Source organism: Oryzias latipes, chromosome 23 (assembly GCF_053564925.1).
Source record: "Oryzias latipes strain Hd-rR chromosome 23, Olatipes_Hd-rR_3.1".
Lineage (NCBI taxonomy): Eukaryota > Metazoa > Chordata > Actinopteri > Beloniformes > Adrianichthyidae > Oryzias > Oryzias latipes.
The window spans coordinates 4,053,877-4,078,372 of NC_136259.1; the positions used below are offsets into that span (position 1 = coordinate 4,053,877).

The 24,496-nt window shown below is 43.7% G+C and overlaps 1 protein-coding gene and 1 long non-coding RNA gene across 3 annotated transcripts in view; one reads left to right on the top strand and one right to left on the bottom strand.

Moving 5' to 3' along the window:
- Window positions 1-18,833, bottom strand: LOC144989462 (uncharacterized). Its single transcript, XR_013653662.1, has 3 exons — window positions 18,767-18,833; window positions 314-427; window positions 1-212 (listed from the first exon to the last, which is right to left on the bottom strand). It is a non-coding gene; the product is annotated as an uncharacterized LOC144989462 (long non-coding RNA).
- The window catches only part of zgc:162331 (uncharacterized), a 21,837-nt gene continuing 7,401 nt past the window's right edge, over window positions 10,061-24,496 (top strand). For both annotated transcript variants that reach the window (XM_020714167.3, XM_004082918.5), the window contains exons 1-2: window positions 10,061-10,777; window positions 23,795-23,986. In XM_020714167.3, the coding sequence (XP_020569826.1) occupies window positions 10,300-10,777; window positions 23,795-23,986 (670 nt within the window). In that variant the 5' untranslated portion in view covers window positions 10,061-10,299. The remainder of the gene's footprint in view (window positions 10,778-23,794; window positions 23,987-24,496) is intronic.

The window sequence follows — 24,496 nt, forward strand, 5'->3', positions numbered from 1 at the left end:
CTTGTTAGGATGAGTGAGGCTGGACCCAGAAGCAGGACAGAGACGGGAGGATGAATGAGGAAAGAAGGTTTTATTTTAGTCCCAGTGGCGTTGGAAGGTTCGGGCGTGATGGTTCCTGGCTTGGGCAGAAGACCGAAAGGATGAGCTTGGCTTGATGTTTGGAATGAACTGCACAGGTTGACCAAGGGTGAAAGTCGCGCTGATGGTACTCCCTGAAGGAGCGGAGATAAAGGCGGTTAGGTTTCTGAAAGTACGAGGCACTTAGCATTGAAACACGAGACCTAAGACTTGGCTTAAGGAGTCAGTACTCAACCACGAGAAGCAGACGGACTGACGTTGGCTGTCGGGAGGTGGTTCCTTATAAAGGCTGCAGGCTGATGAGAAGATGGGCGGCAGGTGTGGAGATGAGCCCAGGATCCTAACACACCTGGACAAATAACCACACACCTGTACAATAAGAAGAAAAAACCTTTGTCCTAGACTGTGCAGTTTGTTCCACTTTAACAGCTGAGTTTGGTCAGTAATGTTCTTAATAGATACATTTCAACGGTGAGAATGTAAGAAGAATCCAGGAAGTAACATTGAATGATCAGCAATGAGACCACATGGCCACAAGATGGTACAATTCACTTCAGCTTTATATCAAGTCACCTTTCTCCTCTGAGTTCAGGCATTCAAAATAAAATAAAAATAAAAAAAAATTAAGGACTATTTTTCATAAAATTACATTCAAGAATGTTTTGTCCCTCATAATATAGAGCTCTCTAGTGATTGCCTGCTTTTCTCAGCATTTACTGGATTACAAGCTCAGTGAAAGACCTGAAGTTCGTTAGAAAAAATGTTGGCAGATTGAAAAATCTATCTTCAGATTTACGACTGAATCCAAAATATGCCAGAGAAGTCCAAAGAATCCTTCGGACAGACGTAAATCCATCTGCATCAGCTAAATAAAAGCTCAGAAGGATTGACCACATGTCACTGAGACACATTGTGGTTTTTGTACATTAGTTCATGCTTTTTAAATCATACAGCCAGGTCAAACACGAAGCAAGCAGAGTGGAATGTCGCAGGGAAGTCAAAACAGGAGAAGGTGTTGCACTTCAATTTTGCACATTATTGTCACGTTTACACTCTGAAATGTTCCTTTTTCCTGCATTTCTTGAAAATCCTTCAGGTCATTTGTTGCGTTCACTTGGTCCATTAAAGCGTCCTGGCAAGCTGGGTGTCCCTGCCCGTCTGCTGATCTGCTATCTGGCTATCCCAATGAAGCACCAAAGCTGCGAGGAGTGATCCAAAGCTCAAAAGACTTCACCTAAATCCTTCATAAACACAGATTGACAAGACCATCACTGCTGTAATCTGCTGAAGGGATCAGCACATGCAGCCATGGACACATCCCAAGTTCAAAACAGTTCTGCTTTTGCACTTTCAGCTTGTCGATTTAACTAAAAGTTCATCACGTGTTGAAAAAATGGTCTATTTAAGAGTAATAGAAGTAAACTTGGTCAAACTAAAAGTGAGGGAGTTTAGTTGAAGTTTACTTTTTATATACCATCAGGGGTGTGTATTGGCAAGAGTCTGAAGTAAACTAGTAACGGTAATCGGCACAACGTTGGCCTTTTTCTCAGAGCGTTGTACACAAAACTCAGGTCCATCAGGTTGCTGAACTAGAATCTATTGCTGTGAGGTTCTGCAGAACTTTGGCCCGCTTTGCTGACATCATTTTGGCTCCGTGCATTAGTGCACAGCTGCAGTGCTTCACTCGTATTTATCTGAGCCGCTACAAAGCACCTCAATCCACGTTTCTATATGCTACTGGCAGCAACGTGGCACAGAGTTTCTGTTTGGTCCCCATCCTGAGTAAAAATTAAGTGGTTCATGTCTCATAACGACAGAACAAGCTGCTTCTTGCTGAGACCTTGCAGTTGTTTTGTGCATGCAGAGCTGCTAAAAGAGGCTCAGTGTTCTCTGCTGCCAACTGGCAGTCAGAGGCTTAAGTGGAAAACAAGAGTAAGACGCTGCAGGACGCTCAGAAATGATTAAATGAATTCAAATCCATACAAATATCGCCAAATGAAATATCGCAATATATCTGCGAATCGCGTTCCCCCTTCACCCCTACTCATTTCTGTACGTTTTTGTATTGATGTTTTCTCTTCAACGAGCTTTTGCTATCTCACACCCCCATCCTCTGCCCAGCACTAACACATATTGATCAGTTATTAGCGGCTAGAAGACAACAATAGGTGAGAAAGAGAGAAGGACAGTTAAAAATGGTTCAATTCAATTCAATTTTATTTGTGTAGCGCAAATTCACAACAGTCGTCTCAATGGGCGTGAGTCGTCTAATGGTTCCCAGGAAGAGGTCGGCTCTAGTCGTTTGCATTGAAGAGCCAAGCTATCGGTCATCGCACCAGTCCCATCTGACTTACTTCATACTAATGTTGTTTGGATTTGCCTGCGACGGTCCGCAAGAACTGCACTGAACTTCTGAGCGGCGTGTATACTTTTCAAACAGCGTGATCCTCTCCAGGGTTTATTTATAACATGAACAACATCCTGCTCATTGACTTGCTGCGTCTGCGTTTGCGTCTGCGCTGAGGAAGAGGAGGCAGTAGCGGAAAAAAAGTAGCGAATTGCATTGTCTTGTCTAGTGCAAAATCAAAATAAGTAATCTTTTCCTGAATTTAATGAAAATGCACGTGGCGAGCTTTAATTTATTCGTCCCAGCATGCACTCCTGATTCTGATAGGTGTCAATATTGTTTGTAGAAACAATATTGACACCCGTGCGCAATATAGACACACGTGCGCACACACACACATGCACTACACAGTTTATGAGTCAATCATGCTCATCTAGTGGCAGATCACTTACATAACAGGAAGTAAACAGTTCAAAGAAAAACATGCATTGACATCAATTCACTTCAATCATCAACACTCGGGCTTCAAAGACCCAAAACATCAAAGGAAAACTTTCTCCCTCTCTCTCAACCGGCACAGCAGCTGCACACTTGAGGTACATTCACACCAGCCGAGGCAGCTAGCATTTAAGCGGTCATTTTTAAGGAAAACTCTACGGAAACGCCCGTAAACCAAAGATTTGGGTTTCCAAGAGTTGCTACTCAAGTTTGAAAGTCCTTTCTCGGGCTCTACGAACAAACCGATGCTGAAAGTTCAACCAGGTGAACTTCCGACTGCTTGAACGCCAAACTTTGCTGAGCTTTGACCAACCAGGGACTCGGATCTGGTACTGACTTATGTGGCGTCCTTTTCAAAACACGGAAGTACCCTGTGAAAAACAATCACGAAGGATGAATGAAGAAGTGCGGTTTGCGTCCGATCGGAACTGTTACACCACGTCTTTGATGTATCTGAATAGAGCTGAAAAAGTCAGCCTTTCACGAGATTTGCACATCTTCAACATTTTGCCTCTATAAACGGATACATGCAGAAGAAAAAGAAGAAGAAGCCCCTCCCTGGTGCTCCCCGCTTGTCTGGTGTGAGCACCACAGGCTGAACGCGCGTTCATACATGCACGCCCGGTGTGCATGTAGCGTCACGCGCATGAAGTGGTGATGTTGTCATCACTCCCTTAATGAGAATGTGTCTGATTAATAACCGTCTGTTAACTGGAACTTAAACCTAAAAGAAACGTGTAAATAACATTATTACCTCAGTCTTTAGACAGTTTATTCTTTTCTGTAGTTTTTTTTTTATTTAGGAAGAAATCCAGTCGCCTATAGAGCAATGCCCCACAGAAAAGTCCCAACCGGGATTTGAACCAAGACCTTCTCACTGTGACACAAAACCACACAGTTAACAGAGTGAAGGTGTGTTTGCACACATGGAGACCTAAATGCTAACTCATGCACAATGACGTGCTGAGGGCGCCACATCAGCGTGCGAGCTGCTCTGTTTTTGGATTACATAATAGCTTTTAATGTGCTTTAAGATGACACTTAGGGGTTAGGCAGACAGTGATGGAGCTGCAGATGGTTGCAGCGACAGTGGGAGTGCACATGCAGGCCTCTGCTCTTCCTCATCATCACAGCTTCACTGTTCATTGGAGCAGAATAAGTGCGTGTTTAATTCGTCTCGCGATAGGCTGGGACCGCTGATTTATCTTTAATGCAGTATCTTTAATGCAGTGCTGCATAGTTGGTTAAAGCCAGAATAACCTTACGGAAAAAAATGGTCAAACAAGCAGCACTATGTGGGAAATAAATGTTAATGTTCAGCAAATAAAAACTAGGTGAGAGTTCTGTCAGATGTAGCCAACTTTGCTTTCCTGTGTGCATTTGTCTTACCTTTATGTCAGAGAGAATGTACCAAACCAATTATACTATACACTCACTGGCCACTATATTAGGTCCACCTTGCTAGTGCCGGGTTGGAGCCACTTATGCTTTCAGAACTGCCTTAGTGTCATAGATTCAACAAGGTTCTGGAAACATTCCTCAGAGTTTGGTCCATGTTGACGCAGATTTGTCGGCTATACATCCATGATGCCAATCTCCTGTTCCACCACATCCCAAATTCTCTATTTGGTTGAGATCTGGTGACTGTGGAGGCCGTTTGACTCCAGAGAACTCATTACTATGTTGAAGAAACCAGTCTGAGATGATTCCAGCTTTATGACACGGTGCCTCATCCTGCTGGAAGCAGCTATCAGAAGATGGTCCACTACATAGAGAGATGGACATGGTCAGCAACAATTCTCAGGTATTGGTATGGGAACCGTGCTCCATTGGTGTAAGGGGCCCAAAGTGTGCCAAGAAAAATGCCCACCACCCCTAAACCTGTGTCATTTTGTCAGACAGTTTCTGCAGAGCAGCAGTAGTTCGTTTGAAATTTGCCTCTGAGTTGTGGCCGCATAAGTAACCTTCCTCTTAAATCCCGTGATCCTTTTGTTTACCTTCTCTTGCCCTAGCTTACAACCCATCACGACCCCAAGCTGACTTTACCGGTGCGACGACAAAGGCGAGCAGTATTGGAGTCGCACAGTTTTACCATATTTATAGAGACGCTACGCCGGCCTGTTCCCATTGTCCAATGAACGACAAGATTATACTGGGAAGGGCAGTAAACATAACAAAAAAATAAGACACAGGGCATGATATTAATGTTTTTGTATGAGGTGCAACAAATGAACAACACTTTAAACCTTTCTATGAATAAATATGTCGTTATATAAGAAATGTGTATTTATTGATGGAATCGCTTCTGCACTGTGGAGCAGTGGTTAGCGCTCTTGCCTCACAGCAAGAAGGCACCTGGTTCAAGTCACTGCTGGGGGACCTGAAAAAGAACACCAGCGGGGGACCTTTCTGTGTTAACATGTTCTCCCCGTGCATGTGTGGGTTTTCTCCAGGCTCTCCGGCTTCTTCACATGTCCAAAAACATGCTTCATAGGTTAACTGGTCACTCCAAATTGTCCTAAGGTGTGCAAGACTGTGTGATTTGTGGCCCTGCAACAGACTGGCTACCTGTCCAGGATGTCCCCTGCCTTCCTCCTCAAGTGTCAGGATAGGCTCTAGCAGCCCGCTGACCCCGTTAATATGACTCATTAACACAGCTGACACACTATGATGTTGATAGCAGCTTTACGTGTGTTTCTTAAGGTTGACGTTTCTTGTTCTTGCCTGCTGGAACAGCTAGTCCTGTACTTTGGATTAGACCTCCCCCCCCGTAACACCTCATTTTGTTGGGTTTACCTCTTGTCTTTGGACCCTTGATGTTTGAAGGTTTAAACATTGTTGTGCTTCATTGGGCTGTGGTGTGTATCACTGGCTCATGGAGTTTCTATGCACTCTGAGCCAACGACTGCTCGACAGGTATCTGCCAGCGCCACAGCTCCAAATACTGCTACAGTTTGAGCACTAAGGAGGAGCCAAAGGGTAAGGAAGCAATTCTGGCTTGGCCTCAAACTTTGAATAACTGCATGTACATTTTCTCAACATTAAATTACCAACAAAAAAAAAAAACAGCTTAATGTTTGGATTTTGGTTTCTAAAATTGATGCAAAACACTGAAACTGTAAAAAGCACAATTGTTTAAAACTCTTTAATAGAACTGTATGAAACTGGGATGTTTCTGCATGTGAAACGATCTAATGCTCCAACATTGTTGGTTACATTATGTTTTTTACTCTAAACGTATAGTATAAATTGAAACATTGGTCCAGCCATACAGAGCCTTTCCTGTGTCCACTTTGGCAAAGCTGTGGCTTTAAATAATGTAGTTTGTGGGAGCGGAGCCCACCACGTCCCCTTCTACAGACTCTGCATTGAAAGTGCGTGTTTTCAACTAAAAGCATTGGTCTTCATCATTCCTTCCTCTTCATCCTCTTGTCACCAAGCTGTCTCTCTGATTGTTTTCCTCCTCTTCTTACATCAGCAGCTCCGGTACTCTCACTTTGCAGCTCTACCTCTTTCCCTTTCTCTGTTCGTCTCTACCTCTATATTTGGTCCCAGATGCGTGAATTATTCACAGCTTTTGCATGTTTTTTTTTACTAGAAAACTATCAAGAGCTTTTAGGGTTGTCCTATTACACCTGAATGTCCACCTCTAACACGTGGAGTCCCACTGCATGCACATGCATGAAAGAACTGATGAACGGTGTCTGGGACACACGTTTTAAACACATGAGCAATAACTACTCATGACAAATATCTTTAGGCTAAACTATTTGTAAGAGCTCTCTCTCTTTAACGTCCTGTATTGTCTCCAAAACTTCTCACCATATTGAAACATGAGGATCAAAATCAAGAAAAAAGCACAGCACCGCACGGATTTAAAAATAATATGAGCGAGCAGGTCCTTGATAATAATCATGACAGCAATAAAGGCCCATTTAGAAGATAGTCTCCTGCAGCTTCCCGCTGAGTGCGTGTTGGTCCAACCAGCAAACGTTTAGCATGAAATCTGCTATAGCTGTTGATGGGGCTCCAGCTGTCATTGAACAGCAAAATCAGCGCCCAGCTACTCCCTACGGTGGCTGACAGGGCTCACACTACCTACAAAAGAAACAACGCAATGGCGTAACACGAAACTGCTATGGGATTACTTAACATGCAATGGCATTTCCCCAAACCCAACAGCATTACCCAAAACACAAGGCCATTATCCAAAACGCAACAGCATTACCGAAAACGCAATGCTATTACCCAAAAAGCAACAGCATTACCCATAACGCAACAGCATTACCCAAAACGCAATGCCATTATCCAAAACACAAGGCCATTATCCAAATCGCAACAGCATTACCCGAAAACGCAATGCTATTACCCAAAAAGCAACAGCATTACCCATAACGCAACAGCATTACCCAAAACGCAATGCCATTACCCAAAAAGCAACAGCATTAAGCGAAAACGCAACAGCATTACCCAAAACGCAATGCCATTACCCAAAAAGCAACAGCATTACCCAAAACGCAATGCTATTACCCAAAACGCAATGCTATTACCCAAAACGCAACAGCATTACCCAAAACGCAACAGCATTACCTAAAACGCAATGCTATTACCCAAAAAGCAACAGCATTACCCGAAAACGCAACAGCATTACCCAAAAAGCAATGCTATTACCCAAAACGCAATGCCATTACCCAAAACGCAACAGCATTAACCAAAACGCAACAGCATTACCTAAAACGCAATGCTATTACCCAAAAAGCAACAGCATTACTCGAAAACGCAATGCCATTACCCAAAACGCAACGGCATTACCCAAACGCAACGGCATTACCCAAAACGCAACGGCATTACCCAAAACGCAACAGCATTACCCAAAACGCAACAGCATTACCCAAAACGCAACAGCATTACCCGAAAACGCAACAGCATTACCCGAAAACGCAACAGCATTACCCAAAACGCAACAGCATTACCCAAAACGCAACAGCATTACCCAAAACGCAATGCTATTACCCAAAAAGCAACAGCATTACCCAAAACGCAACAGCATTACCCAAACGCAACGGCATTACCCAAAACGCAACGGCATTACCCAAAACGCAACAGCATTACCCAAAACGCAACAGCATTACCCAAAACGCAACAGCATTACCCAAACGCAACGGCATTACCCAAAACGCAATGCCATTACCCAAAACGCAACAGCATTACCCAAACGCAACGGCATTACCCAAAACGCAACGGCATTTCCCAAAACGCAACAGCATTACCCAAAACGCAACAGCATTACCCAAAACGCAACAGCATTACCCGAAAACGCAACAGCATTACCCGAAAACGCAACAGCATTACCCAAAACGCAACAGCATTACCCAAAACGCAATGCTATTACCCAAAAAGCAACAGCATTACTCGAAAACGCAATGCCATTACCCAAAACGCAACAGCATTACCCAAACGCAACGGCATTACCCAAAACGCAACAGCATTACCCAAAACGCAACAGCATTACCCAAAACGCAACAGCATTACATAAAACGCAATGCTATTACCCAAAAAGCAACAGCATTACTCGAAAACGCAATGCCATTACCCAAAACGCAACAGCATTACCCAAACGCAACGGCATTACCCAAAACGCAACAGCATTACCCAAAACGCAACAGCATTACCCTGAAAACGCAACAGCATTACCCAAAATGCAATGCTATTACCCAAAACGCAACAGCATTACCTAAAACGCAATGCTATTACCCAAAACGCAACAGCATTACCCAAAACGCAATGCTATTACCCAAAAAGCAACAGTATTACTCGAAAACGCAATGCCATTACCCAAAACGCAACAGCATTACCCAAACGCAACGGCATTACCCAAAACGCAACAGCATTACCCAAAACGCAACAGCATTACCCAAAAAGCAACAGCATTACTCGAAAACGCAATGCCATTACCCAAAACGCAACAGCATTACCCAAACGCAACAGCATTACCCAAAACGCAACAGCATTACCCAAAACGCAACAGCATTACCCGAAAACGCAACAGCATTACCTAAAACGCAATGCTATTACCCAAAAAGCAACAGCATTACTCGAAAACGCAATGCCATTACCCAAAACGCAACAGCATTACCCAAACGCAACGGCATTACCCAAAACGCAACAGCATTACCTAAAACGCAATGCTATTACCCAAAAAGCAACAGCATTACTCAAAACGCAACGGCCATACCCAAAAACGCAACAACATGAACCGCATCACAACCAAAATGGAACACATCAGAAAATATGCATCTACGCTTTTTGTCTAACACTAGGTAAAGTTACGTTTGGTAAGTATAGCTAAGCTGGCTCATTTGGCTCGCCCTGTTCAGTCAGCTAGGTGAGGACAGTTTAGCTATCGAGAGTTGCAGTTGACAAGTTGTTGTCTTGCTTATCTTTAAGTAAACAAAGAGATGCGCTGTAGCTGTGTTATTCAGACTTTTTATTGAACAGTTTCTTTCAGCACTAACACGTGACTACTCGCCTTGCATGCTGGGTAATGCAGTTTTATATAACTAACTTCAATACACAACAACAAGTGAATTCATATAATTGAATTGGAAAAAAATAAAAATAAAAAAAGGATATTTCTGTTGTGCTGCGGTTTAGGCCATTGTGCGTCGGGAACCGTTGTTGCGTTGTTTCTTTTGTATGTAGTGTGAGCCCTGTCGGCCAATCAATATTCTTCCTACACCTCAGCCGGCCTGTGTACTTTCTGTCAAAAATACTGTACAATCTTTTCTAAATTGAATTTTTTGTCTGCTCCTGACTTACAACAATTTGAATAAAGAATTCCACTTTTAATCTTCATATATTGTACTCCATCATTTAAAAAAAAGAAAATATTAAAGCCACCAAAAAGACCATTTTCATTGGAGAGAGTCTTTTACAAAATTGATAAAAAGGGGAAATGGGGTGAGAGGGTAAACAGGGATAGAGCAATGACCAGGAAGATCAGGTCTTAAGGCTCCATGAGTTTGAGCTCAGTGAGCGAGTAAGTGTTACGTAAGAGCTCAGCTGGAGATCAGCGAGAGAGTCAGCAGCCAGCGAGGAGAGAAAATAACAGCGAGTGAGCAGGGAGAAGGCGGATTACAGCTGGATCTGCCTCACTCGTACAACATGCACCCTCATCCCCCGTCTCTCTGCCAGCGGACTCAGCCAGCATCATGCATGGGACCAGAGCGAGGGATTTCCTTCATCCACTGACAGACTGATGACAAGAAGCTCAAGAAGACAGGAGAAGTCAACCAAAGGAGAAGAAAGTTTCTACCCTCCATCTGAGTCTGTGAATTCCTTTCCTCTTTCAGAGCTCCTCTTCATCACATGCCAGCATGGCTCTAAAGGAGGCGCCAAACAGTTCCACCGTCTTTTGGCTGTTGCTGTGCCCGCTGCTCTCTTCTATGGTTCTGGCTACGGGCCCCCCTCTGACCCCCAAGGACTTCGAGAGCCCCACGGCTGCTTTGTCTCTGGGAGACGGAGTCGGCACGACTGTGCAGCTGCAGCCAGACCTGCAGACGGAACCTCAGACACCATCAGAGGCACCGACCGCAGCAGGGGAGCAGACAACTGCACCGACTGCAGCAGGGGAGCAGACAACTGCACCGACTGCAGCAGGGGAGCAGACAACTGCACCGACTGCAGCAGGGGAGCAGACAACTGCACCAACTGCAGCAGGGGAGCAGACAACTGCACCGACCGCAGCAGGGGAGCAGACGACTGCACCGACCGCAGCAGGGGAGCAGACGACTGAACCAACTGACCCAACAGAGGCTCCTGCAGAGAGGCAGAGCACCACTAGTAACTCCACAGGTGAGGCAGTCTGCAGCTTCATGCTTCAGGGTTCCTTTGAGGAAAAAGTAACTTTCACTACACATAAACCACAATGAGATTAGCAGCCAGAGGTGGGACTTCAGAACAATGTTCATTTGTTTATCCTTGTTTTTTTCTTTTGCTGCATTTCTGGTGTAAAGCTTTCACTGGGATCTCACTGATGGTTTAGATACCAAAAGAACTTTTTGAGACAACAAAACTTTTTTTCTAACCTGATAGAGAAGGAAAAAAAGCTGTGTTTCAAACCACAAACCAGGATTAATCTGAACAACTAAACCTAGGATTCCCAGCTCTGAACGCGTGCTGACTTCAAGGCTTTTGTTGGATCTGAGGCTCAGTCGAGTTGTTTTTCTGACTTACTTGTTTGCACTTTGCTTTCAAAGTCACCAATCGAACCCTGTGAGATGTTTGACTTTCCCATCCAAACTCAGGAAAGTGAGTTGGACTTGATGAACAAACACTGGTTTCACTCTGGGGTGTTTGTTCGCTTTTAATTGATACCTTTTCCTTTTTGCCTTACAGGCTGCCATTTTTATAGATCTCAGAATTTCAGAAATGTTTCAGTTCTGATGGTTTTAGGATCCAACTGCCATTGTTCTGCTGTCACAGGGTACCGGATCAGGTTCATTATGTTTCAGGCTCCAGGTGTTTTGGTTAAATACGATTTCTTCCGTCCAGCTGGAAGCTGTTCAGCCTGAATTGAAAGCTGCAGCTCTGCTCGCATGACTTCCCCTCCATTGGAGCATAGCACCTCCTCTTCCTCGCTCTCAGTGCCTGTCTTTGACACCATCCTTTTCTGACAATTCTTCTAAATTCAAAGATAGTTCTTCTTCTGACCCTTTTCTGTTACCAGAAAGTTCTGGGTTTGTGGAAGCTCCAGCTCTGAGGCACAAAAGAACTGCCGGTCCAAACGGCTCCAATCTCCTTAGAGGTTTAAAGAGTAAACACAGTTGTTCATTTCATAGTGCTGCGTGCAGAAACGCACACAGAAACACACACACAGGTGATCAGCTGGCTGGCCACATTGCATCACATGCATGACTTACGTCAGAGCAGGGCTTTCTGTGAGAAGCCTTTCAAAATTCAAAAATCCTGGAGCTGCGATTAGCGTCAAGTTCCCCCGAAGCAAAGACTGTGAACACTTTAGCACTTCCAGTTTAAGCCTGTTTGACTCTATAACAGCAAGACAAGAAAGTGTTTTCATTTAAATAAATACAAGCCTAAATGGGAAGAGATTCCCCACATTTTACCATTTTCACATCTGCACAAGTTTTTTTCTTTAAGCAGTCGACGTGCCCAACATTAACAAAAGCTGAGCTCAAGTTGGGGAAGTGGAGCCAGTGTAGAAAGAATTCCAGAAGAGACACAATTTCTGTTTGCAGAAAAGGGTTAGCTACGAAATGACAGTGTTTTCTCATTTCAAATGATTGATTGATGAGTTTCTTTCGCCCATCTGAGTTTTGCAAAGATTCTTACAAGAGCTGGAAGAGATTCAGGGTGTATTCAGACTAGAAAAAAATCACTTGGTCTGGTCGGTGTCCGCCTAACTTGGTACGGATCGAGTCCTGAACCTTTCGGTTGGTCTGTATTCAGACTGCCGGCTTTCCTGTTTCGAGCTCAAGCTTGTAAACAAAACCACATGACTGAAGATCTCTTCACTCATTTGGTCAAAAATTATTAGGGCAGGGCAAAACAACTAGAGGCAGAAATGATGGAAGTCCTGTACTTTGTTGGGATAATTCACTGAAGCTCTATTTCACTCACCAATTTTGAACGTCTGTTTCAACTCCGCCTGCAGAGCGGTTACTGAGGAGGTGACAACAAAGAAGCTTTACTGATAAGTGTTTATGACATATAGATTGTCGGGAAAACAGCGAGAAGCAATGTGTGTCACGATAAAGGTTGTTTTAATGAGTCCGACTTCATCCGACCACATTTGAGTGAGTTGCTGTGTCTCAGCGTTGTGGTGTTATGGCGTTGCTTTGACAGAATTCTGTTAACCCTTGTGCTATCCTAGGCACTTTGGCGTTGGGAGTGGGCTCATCTGGACCCCACAAGACTGTTTTTGTTCAATGATTTGGGATCTTCACTAGTATCCATGGATTACATGAAATCCTCTCCACCTTTATCAACCTTTGTCATGGTAGGGAGAACACGTCAATGTAAGGATCGGGTCATCTGGACCCCATAGAATAGCACAAGGGTTAAGGAAACACAAGGTAGCTTTTAGGGATGATGTTGCAGCAGCACCTGGCGCCGAAAAAGAAGCAAGAACCATTTTCAGTGGAGTTAAAATAAAGGTTACAAGTAAGCAGTTGAAGCTTTTTTTCTTTTTGATAACATGACAGTCTTTGCTTTAAGGCCCGTACACACCGGGACGAATATTCGCCAGGCGTTATTCGCCAGCGTTTTTCGCCACGTCTTTTGTGTTCACACCCAGGCGATTTTCGCTGACGATGAGTGGAGTGAACATGCAATTTCCTTCCCTGACATTAGATGGCGCTTAATGTAAAACAGAAATACTCCTGTACACAAGGTGGCGCTGCGCAACTTTACGCTTCTTAAAGTCGCTTTTCACTCAGAAGAAGAGAGTAAGTATTTACGCGCTTGTCAGAATCATACAAAGAAAACATGAATATTTCAAGCACCAGTAGCTCCAACTGGTACTTGGTTCGGGGATATTTTAGAATGTCCGTCATTATTGCTTCGCGGCAGTGTAGACGCTACTTGGCGTCTATCTTCTTCGCTGATATGTTTGCTCAGCAAGGCAGTTTTGTGTTTGAGCGCCCCCAAGTTGTGTTTTACTGTAACTTCAGAAGCTCCAGACACGTGAACAAAAGCGCCATTCTCATTGGTCGAGTAGATTTCGACGCGACGCGTCGAAAAAAAAAAACGAACCCGAGGCGTTTTTTTTTTTTGACGCTTTAACGCCTGGCGTTTTTTCGCGTCGGTGTGCACACTCACATTGGTGCCCTTTGTTTAGTCACGAGGCGTTAAACGTCGGCGAAAATCGCCGGCGAAATTCGTCCCGGTGTGTACGGGCCTTTACATTTGTCCGTAATTCAATCAGTTGCTTCATTCCTGCCCTGTTTACATTTTGTGACCACTGGCTACGGTGGCCGTTTGGTCCAGTTGTTGCGCTCAGAGGACAGATTGTATTCAGACTGAAGAGTCTCAGAGCGAACCGAAGCTCAATCCGATTGGAAATGAACCGAGACCACCTCCTAAATGGTTCAGAGAGCGGTTCCTGGTCCGCTTGGGTGTATTCAGACTGAAACATTTTTCTGGATTTTTGGGGGAAACAAACTCCGGTTCACTTAAGGCAAAACCAAATGTGTTTAGTCTGAATACACCCTCTGTGTCTGCAAGAGACACCGGAATGATCTGTTTTAAATGCAAACGACGTGACGTTTGAGGCTTAATGAGGTTGTTAGGCAAAAGCCTAGCGTTAAAGCCTTAGTCACATGCACCCGTACGGGTACTGTGGGTTTTTGGGTTGCAGGGCGTGGAGGATCGTAGAGAGGAGAGAGGATGCATCTTAAGAGGAGTTCAGGTATGTTCTGCAATTCCCTTGGGGCCGTACGTTCTCCCCATGAAAATGGATTGTACCATTGTCCTGCATGTAGTAAGTGCATTGTGAAATATATGTAAGGAAAACAGAAAATACTTGTGACATGTGTGTGATGCTGTCGCATGGCACCCATTAAGCAGTACCCCAGTCGGTAGTAAGGCCTGCATACTGGCTCTTTACTGACCGTGCGCAGTGCTGTACGCAGGGGGGGTGTACGTCATATGTACGGTAAGTGCTCACCTGTCCACAAACCACGCCCTGATTGTCCAGTTTCCGCATTCATTTCTAACAGGAACACACGACAAACTCTCACTTATCACTTGAACGGGGGGGGGGGGTACCAGATTTAGTTTCCCCCGATGATCTGAAACTCATTTTCAGTCTGAATACACCCAAACGGACCCTGGTCCGGGACCAGGAACTGTTCTCAGGACCCATCTTTTGAGGTGGTCTCGGTTTGTTTCTGATTGAAATGAGTTTTGATTTGCTCTGAATTTTTCTCACTCCGAATATGGTCTGTGCTCGGAGCAGAACAACTGGTCCAAAATGGCCACCGTAGATGGGGGTTTTGGGATGTAAACAGAGTAGCTGAGCGACGACGAGAAACAGCACCTCATTGAAATGTGGTTGGATGAATGCAGGCTCATTTAAACAACTTTTAATGTGATCTGCATTGCTTCTAACAGTTTTCGTGACAATCTATACGTTATAAACACTTACCTTCTTAGTGAAATATAAAGTTTCAATCAGTGAACTATCCCGATTGCAAAGTGTAGAACTTCCATTCTTCTTTCTGTTGTGGCTTTGTGATTCCTGGCCAATAACTGAAAAGATCTTTAGTCACGTGGTTTTGTTTACAAGCTTTGGTTCAGAACGGGAAAGTACACTTAACGGCAGTCTGAAGACAGACCAAGGGGAAGGTTCAGGACTGGATCCGGACTAAATGAAACATACTGGGTCCAGGCCACAGACTTTTCCAGTCTGAATACACCCTCACATTAGTTATTGCTGTGCACTTAAAGCTGATAAGAGTTCTGCTCAAAGCAGTCAAGCACATGGTCCAAAGAGCGGAGATCCTGCTTTCCTTCATTACTGTCCAGGTGTTCTCTCAAGGGAACTTTCCAGTGGTAGATCAGTGGAAACAGCAACTTTGTAGCAGCTCTTCGTGTCCTGGGCTCAGAAGTCAGGGATTTCCAGAGAAGCAACAGCTATTTCTGCTTCTGAAACGTTAACATTAACACTGTAACACAACCTATTAACCTGAACACAGAGGGAATGAGTCACTGCTGTTAATCCCCGCTTGAAGCAGATATCACTTACTTAAATTGGTTTAATCTGCCCAAGTAGTATTTTACATTTACAGTATGTGTTGTTTTAGTGTTTGTCCAAAGTTTGCCCAAACAAAATCCCATTGAATCAGAATGGTCTGTTTTAGTTCTTCATGTTGCACCATCCATTGCTTTGACGTACTGGAATCTCTGGGAGGTACGTCCTGAAAGCCACTCTGGGATGAATCTTCAAAAAGTGTCCTTCACCTTGTACGAAAATAAAAACTTGGGTTGAGATTGAAGTGCGTCCTCATGACGGTAAGCTTCTTATTCTTCCCCCTGAGCTCGGTAAAATCAGATTGTCAATCAAAAGCCTACAACGTAAATGTTAGCCCATGCAGCAGCTTAAATCTGATTAGAGTTAGAAAATCCAATTACCTTTGTCTATTCCAGGTTATTTCAGGTGCCAGAAAACCAGTTGACATGCTAACACACAGCAGGGCAGGTGTATTTTAAACCGAGTTACGGTACCTTTGTCCATTCAGTAATTCCATTCAGTGCTTTCATGAATGTGTACCGTGATAAAAATCTATAGAAGTATTTAGACGTTATGCAGAAAAAAAACCTTAGGTAAGATGATCAATTTTAGGAATATGGCTGCTTTTGTGTGATGTTTTAAACTGCGATCAAGGTGGTGCTGGGACTTCTGCAGGCATGGCGGTGGGTAGAATTTCCTTGGAGACAAATACACTCACACACAGAGCCAGAGGTATTTATGTCAGCAGCACGCACTGTCAGACAAAGACTTCTCTCTGTCTGGTGCCCGTCAATCCAACATGGTCACTGGCAGAGGCTCAACTTCATTATTACCTTCCCACAGCCTCACAGTGGCTAAACAAAGTCCCAAAGTCAGCGGCTCAGGAGGGAGGAGAACGGAGAAAGCTGCAGCGGAACAGGAGGCAGGAATTTTTACCAGACTCATACATTTAGTCCCACTGATGGTAATTATCTGTAAGCCACCATTGCTGCTGTCAAAGCGGCATGCAAATTAAGGAGATGGCAAAAGCGGCGCTGGAAGGGGCGGTTCCTCACTTTATGATGTCACAATGGGAGGACCCAAAAAACTGTAGCATTGGATAGCCCCAATACTGCTCGCCATTTTTGTTGCACTGGCAATTTTATCTTGAGGGTGTGAGCTAGCGGGAGAGAGTGAAAAACAAAGTGATAATGGGAAATAAAGGTAAGCTCGCTCTGCGCCAACAGTCCCACCCATAACTCAGAGGTACGTTTCTGAAAACGACAGTTTTTATTTTTATTTTGGCAATAACAAAATCATGATTAGAAGACCGCTGGGAATAATTTTACAATAGATCAAAAGATGATCGGAGTGGGTCTTCAAAAACTACAAAATATATGAGATAAACGTGGATGAAAGCTGGGAAGAGTTGTTTGGAAAGATTACTAGGATTGTCCTGTTACAGTAGCTTGATTGCTACGCATAATAAACTAACAATATACCTTAAAACTTTACACAGGTTGTTTACCTTTTAACACCTTAATTATTTCTTATTTTTTCCTTCATAAATTCTTTTTGCCTTGTTGCATAATAAAATACTACTTTTCCCTTCATTGTCTGAACGGTTACCTCAGCTGTTCCGGTTGTGCTCTGGTTAACGGATTACTATCTGTCAGATTCACCCAAGGCTCTTAGTTAATGGGAAAACGCGTCCGCTTGAGCTGAAACATCTGCATAATCAGCATTAAAGTGCTGGTTAACATTTTGGAACCACAAAAAAAATCAGATGTTTTGAAACTGAAAGACTACAGCTGAGTAAGAACAGGGTCACAAGATCTGAACGAGGCGCGTGTTTTTCACAGGAACATCCACTACGCAAGCAGAGACAGAGTTAAGGGGATTAGATAATCAGTTGTGGTACAATGCATCCACGAGGAGCAGCAGAAATAGATCCACTGATGGGGAGGACACAGGGGGGGGAGATGTTTGAGGTGGGATCACAAAAGAGTGCAGCTGGAGGACAAAAAAGCCGGAAAAGAAGACAGGAGGAGCACGTGGCTGGAGGAGATGAAGCCAAGCGAGCAATCAGCTCTGAACGCCAACTGTCATTAACTTCAATTCAGAGTAGCAATGTCTGCAATGGTCTGACTCAGAAGTTTATTTGTGAGTATTGTTTGAGCAGAGAAAAGGGACAGTCATGCGAGGGAAGACTGAGGGCTCCCAATGTTCAGTTTTGTTTTAATCTGTTTTCCTAAATGTTTAAAAAAAGCTTATTTTGGATTGTGCCGCTTCCTTGTGAATCCACAAATGTTAAAGGGCCCATATTGTGCTGTTTTTAAGCCTTTCAGAGTAAACTATGTCAATTATTATAGATAATAAAATACCCTTGGCCATTAAAGAATGTTTTTTTTTAATTAAATATCCTATCTGGAAATAAGACAACTTGATCTCAGAGGGTGTCGCCCATTTTCATGACGTCAACATGTCGGCGTCACTTTTAGTGTAAAGACGAGACGGTTCAGCGTTAGTGTAAACCCAGATTTACACTGTTCTGATAGTTTGCATCAAGGGTGGGCAATTATTTTGACTGGCGGGCCACATTGGGTTCTAAAATTGGACAGAAGGGCCGACCAGGAGCAGAAACGTGGAGTGAGAAAGAAATAAGATGAAATCTGGATGAAAACGTTTGGATTAAAACATTTCGTTTTAAAAACTTTTGTTCTCATTTTAGAGCCAATTGCACCAACGGCTTGATGCACCTCGTGTAAAACAGAGAAATGCTGCGTTTATGTGATGTTTGAATGATGGGCAGAGTCCCCAAACCTTTTCTTGTGAGGACCACAGTCACTGTTTTCCTGTAAACTTCTTTGATCTTTTTATTGTAAAGCCCTATAATAAAGTTTCTTTCATTCATGATCCTTTTAATAAAATAACACTATTTATGAAATTTAAAAAAATGACCAAATAACTGTGATTTTCAAAGACTGTCAGGTGGGGAAGGCTGGTGAGCAGGAAGGACCCAGAATGCAGAGGCGGGAGGCAAACGGTTCCAGGGCAAAGGGTTTAATTAACATAAGGCGCTGCAGAGCAGGGTGAAACAAAACAAGACTCACTGTGGGCAAAACTTGAAGATGTGGCAGGAGACAGACATGGCCTAGACAGTCAGGGAAGAGACTTAATGGACCAGCACAAGAGGAAGGCAGAGACAAGACTTATATACAGACAGGGCAGACAAGACACAGGTGAACATGATCAGGACAGATTGGGACAAAGGAAGTAAAACTCAAGAACATGACAAGACAGGAAACCTTTCAAAATAAAACAGGAAACAGAACTCAAACATGACATAGACCAAAACGGAAAGCAAAAACCAATACAAAAGAAACTCCAACCATGACAAAGACAAACATTCAGGAAAAATATACGGACACATTAAAAAGAAAAACCAATAAATAGTGGATCCTTTTCTGTCATTTTTCCGCTGAGACTTTTAGGGCTGCAGCTCCTCACATGTCTCCCAGTTTGCACTAAAACTGAGCAGCTGTGTCCTGCACGTCTGTTTTTCATCAGTAATAATGAAAAAAACACATTTCTATGTCTTCTGCTGCAGCTAAGCTTATATCTGTGTTACCTTTTCACCAGAACGGAGTTCCCTCGTTTATTGCAGGAGTTATGTTCTAAAAATAACCGTGATCGGTGAAATCCACGGAGTCTGATTCCAGACGTTTATGGCAGTAAAACTCCTCACTGCCTAAACACACTTTTCTCACACAGACATGAACTTTTTCACACTTTTCTCTTGTTTAAATTCTCAAACCTTCCTAGAAATAAAGTCCAGGATCTTAGAATGAAAACAAAGATCTGATCGATCACAGATTTCTGACCTGAAGAGCTCCGCATTTCTTTACAGGAGACACGGAGGAGATTGATTGACAGGGTCTCAAGCCAATCAGGACACAGAACAGGGTACGCCGTTTAAAAAAAGCAGCATGGTCGCTCTAAAAGAACGAGCTAAACCAGGAAAGATGAACTGCGACGTAGAAAGGGAAGACAGTCCTCTGTTCTATTTGACAGAGACTTTAGAGGGTTTATGGTCAGAGCACAGACTGCAGAAGGGTGGAATTATAATGTCACGTCTTGATCATGTGGCTTGATAAAAAACAATCAAAAATGGTCCTGATATTGTTCAGTGAACCAGACCAAACATGGAGGCGGGCCGGATCCAGCCCGTGGGCCATAGTTTGCCCACACCTGGTTTACATTGTCTCTGTTGTGTCTCCATTGTGTCTCCGGTCCCTCCCCCCTGGCTCCCGGGGGAGTGGTTTGTCCTGCCACCTGTGTTTCAAATAGTTTGTCTGGCTCTCTTCAAGCGGTCTGTGGTCTTAAAATTTCAAGCAGACACCTGTTCCCTCCATGCAGGTTTCACCGTCAGACCGCCCGTATCCGCTCGTAAGAACAGCTGGGACTGAGGCATTAGGTGGTGATTCGTCCTCATTTCAGCACTCCTTACTGCCATATTGGGCGATGTGTGAAAGATGTTGGTTGGTTGATCTCTACACCGTCCTTCAAAACAAGCCCAGGGATGTTGTCCAGTTCAACTGCTGTCCGTTCGTTGACACTGGCTAGAGGCTTTCTCACTTCAGCTGTTTGTTTGCTGAAGTGCCGTATCGCGTGGTGACAATGGAAACATCTGTGCCTGGATGATGTTGTTTTCATGCATAGAAGTTGTTCAGTTCGTCTGACAGAGACCCGTTGTTTTGGTTTTCTGTTGAGGGAAAAGGCTTTTAGTGGAACCACAGGCGGCACAGATCCTTATCACGCCAGAAGAAACTATGCAGTTATTGTCTATACTGTATAGTTTATTTAACCCTTGTGCTATCCTAGGCACTTTAACATTGGGAGTTGGGTCATCTAGACCCACTAGACAGTGCTCTGAACCTTTTTTCTTCAATGATTTGTGATCTTCACTGGTGTCCATGGATTACATGAAATCTTTCCACCTTTATCCACCTTTGTCATGGTAGGGAGAACACGCCAATGTAAGGATCGGGTCATCTGGACCCCATAGGATAGTACAAGGGTTAAAATCTTTTTGCTTCTTCGACCCCCATGATAGATCCTTTGGGGGTTCAGCAGTGCTGAACTAGAGTCTACAACCTCACTTCTGTTTATTTAACCCTTTTTCTGGGCTAATGTTAGCATAACGTCCAGATAATCTGAGTTTCTCTCACTGCTGCAGTTCCTAAACCTACTAGTTAGTTTTCAAAGCAGATGTTCCAGTGTTTGTCTGTGACTTTTCTGTCTTAAATCCAGCGTTAGACACTCACTGATCTAAATGCCCGTTAACACAAATTTCTCATCAGCCAATCACATGGCAGCAAGTCAATGCATTTATGCCTGTATACATGGTCAAGACGATCTACTGCAGGTCAAACCGACGACCAGAGCGGGGAAGACAGGTGATTGAAATTACTTTGGTTGTTGGGGCCAGGAAGGCTGGACTGAGCATTTCAGAAACTGCTGGTCTACTGGGATTTTCACCCACAACCATCTCCAGGGTTTACAAAGAATGGTCCGTAAAAGAGAAGATGATGCTTTGAATCGGTTGTTTGAGTGTGGCGGCCTGCGTGTCAGTCGGATGGATGTCCGTGTTCCTCAACATGTTCCTGCCAGCAGGTTTTCACTGGCAAGGCGACGCCACTAACTAACTCTGAAGTGAAGCTGACGTTTCTAAACACACAGCGTCAGCTCGCCCTTGTGTCCCTGCGCTGCATGCACACGTGCCTGGGTGAGCGCGTGCCTGGGGGGGGTGTCATCATCTCTGCACGGGATCATGGGAACGTCTGCCAAACCGTTCCTCCTGCAGCAGAAATCCCCCCATCTGTCGATGGTAATCAGCAGAGAGCAGCTTGAATATTATGCCGTGATGACCCCCCCACCACCACCAACACACACAAAAACAACACACTTCTTCACGCACACACAGATTATAGTGGACTCGGCTTCGTGCACCCCTCTGGCCACAGCTCATTATAGAAGCACTAAGAGGCACAGCTCTGCTCGTCCAGCGTCTTCCTCACGTTCTTCAGCGTGTTTCACACAGACTGTGTTGTTGTGCGTCTGAATTCACGCAGCGCTGCAACAATAGCTGCTGCATCACCACATCTCTGAGGTTTGTGCGCACTCAAGCACACAGGAGCTCAGAATAAGACATCACGATGCTCACATGTGCAGCTCTGCTCATTCTATGTTACCTACTCACCAGGCGTGTGGGGAACGTTCAAGAACGGGCTGAGCGTCAGTTTTTGAACGCGCGTTCACACAGGTACCTGATACTAGTGCATGAGCTCACAGCTGGAAAAGGCTTGGTGTGAAATGTCCATGCAAATCTGATGAATCTTTTCTTTCACAGCTCTATTCCGATACATGAAAGACTTGGTGTCGTAGACTTCCATCCAGGTGAAAACCACAGTTTTTCATTTCCTCTTCATGATCAATTTTCAAACATTTTCCGTGAATTAAAAAAGACACTTCCCCTGTGTCTCTACCAAATCTGAGTCCATTGGTCAAAGTTCAACTAATCAATCGCAGCACGTTTTGTACGGACCAAAAATCTTGCATAGCGTCACATGAACGCAGGTTTTTCACGTGGAAGCCTCAAAGCGCATATGCACATTACATGGACTTTTCATTGAAATGAATTGGAATCAAACGCACATTGCTGAACCTTGTGTGAACTTAGCATCAGTTTGTAAAATTTGTTTTTTTTTTTTTCATTTTATTTTCATGTTCTGTACAGTTATTGTACTTTTGCTTCATCTTCCTGGTTTTGACAGAGACGGTCAGGGTTAGTTGGAAGTTAGGGATCAGTTGTTGATCGACATTTTCCTTTACTTGCAGGTTTGAACAGGGACTCCTACATGCAACTTTTTACTTTGTCTACCTATTTGAAACTCGACTTACTGCTGCCAAATTTAACCGCTGGGTTGCCTGTTATGGGGTTGATATTTAAAGTCCCACTCCGGTGTTCCCAGTCATCTTTTAATCATGATTATGATGTTTTCAGCCAAAACATCATAATCATAGTCATTGACCTCCTTTTCCTGTCGATGAATCATTGCTCAGGAGTTCTCCATACCTTTGTTCGTAAATAAATTAGGGAGTGTTTGGAAGTGTTGATGTAATTGGTGAAAGAAAGATTCGTTCTTTTTTTCTTTACACGTATGAAACACTTTGTATTGGAATTTACTGTTTAACCTTCTATAACCATTTGTTTCACAGTTGATATGTGCATTTCTAAAACTCCAATCTCATCAGCATGATCCCAACTTTTCTGAAAAGCTCATCGTATATTACTTGGTCGATGTTCTCCACCCTGTAGTTCCTCATCATTCCACTAGGGGCAGTAGAAGGGTTTCTCCTGCTCATTTCAAAATGGCCGCATCCATGAAATCTATATAGTGAAAACACTTTTTCTAATTTTCTAAACTTTATGGTGAGAATAACTCACATATTGTTATTCACTTTTTTTAACGACCACTTGCTGAATTGAAAGAATGCAAAATTTACATTGATAATTCATTATTTACAGTAGAGTTACACTCTACACATACAATGTGTGGATCAAATTTAAGACAGTGAATAAATAAAGTGCTTTTCACCTGAACACTCATGTAAATATTTTTGCATCTTTAACTAACATTGTTGTGAAGAAAACCTTAATATATCAGACAATGGATCATAATTGATACTATCTATATCTCGTGAAAACAATGATATTGTATTTTTTGTGGTAATTCAAGGGCTTAAAAAAATTAATTCACAAAAATGGAATTTAAAGTCAATTCTTTGGTGTAGTGGGGTTTTGAGGCTTAAAAAGTACTTTATTGGTAAACTGTTGGTTGCTTTAAAAGGGTATAACTTTCTAAAAGCAAGTCCCTCTATCTTAGCAAAGTATAACCTTTGAGGTCACTGTGTCTTTTATCAACTAAAATATGAAAAAAATCCGACATGTTCTGTTTCCAGTTGTGCAGTGTATTCTCATCCAACTCTAAATGCAATAGAACTAAAGCAAAGGTGTTGTGGAGCAAAGAACCTTTTCGTTGGGATTCCTTTGTGATTCCTGTCTTGTCTCTGCTCAGGTCTGTCGTGCCCCCCCATCCTGCCGCCCCGCCGGGGCTCCTTCTATGTTGAGGGCGGCTCTGGAGTCTCAATCGGGAGCGTCCTGGCCTTCTGGTGCAGAGAGGGTTACCAGCTGGTGGGCAGCGAGAAAATCTACTGCAGCGTCCGGAATGGAAAGGCCCAATGGAGCAACAACCTGCCCGTTTGTGAAGGTGTGCAGGCGTGGGACGCAAACTGAACCTGCGTAGCTGTAAAACGTCCATGAATGCAGATGCATGTAGGGAAAATGGAACCACAGCAGCTGGTGTTTAGCAGACAGGGTGTGAGCAGCACTCGGCCATGGATGCTGCTCCTGATGGCTGCTTAAGTGTGAAATCAGGTGTGTTGACGAATTTGCACCGTTTCATGCTGATGGTCAAAGTTTTTCATAAGTACAAATATTTCATGAGCGATCATAAAGTGAAGCCTCAACACATTTTTTTTTACCACATGAGGCAAAAACTGGGAACACACACACACACACCCGGTAGAGGACCCGAGCTTGTGTGAGAAAACCACCTACGGAAGGGTGTGAGGAGCGGAGGAAGGAATATATATATATATATATATATATATATTTATATATCCATCCATCCATCTTCCTCCGCTTATCCGGGACCGGGTCGCGGGGGCAGCAGACTGAGCAGAGATGCCCAGACTTCCCTCACCCCAGCCATTTCCTC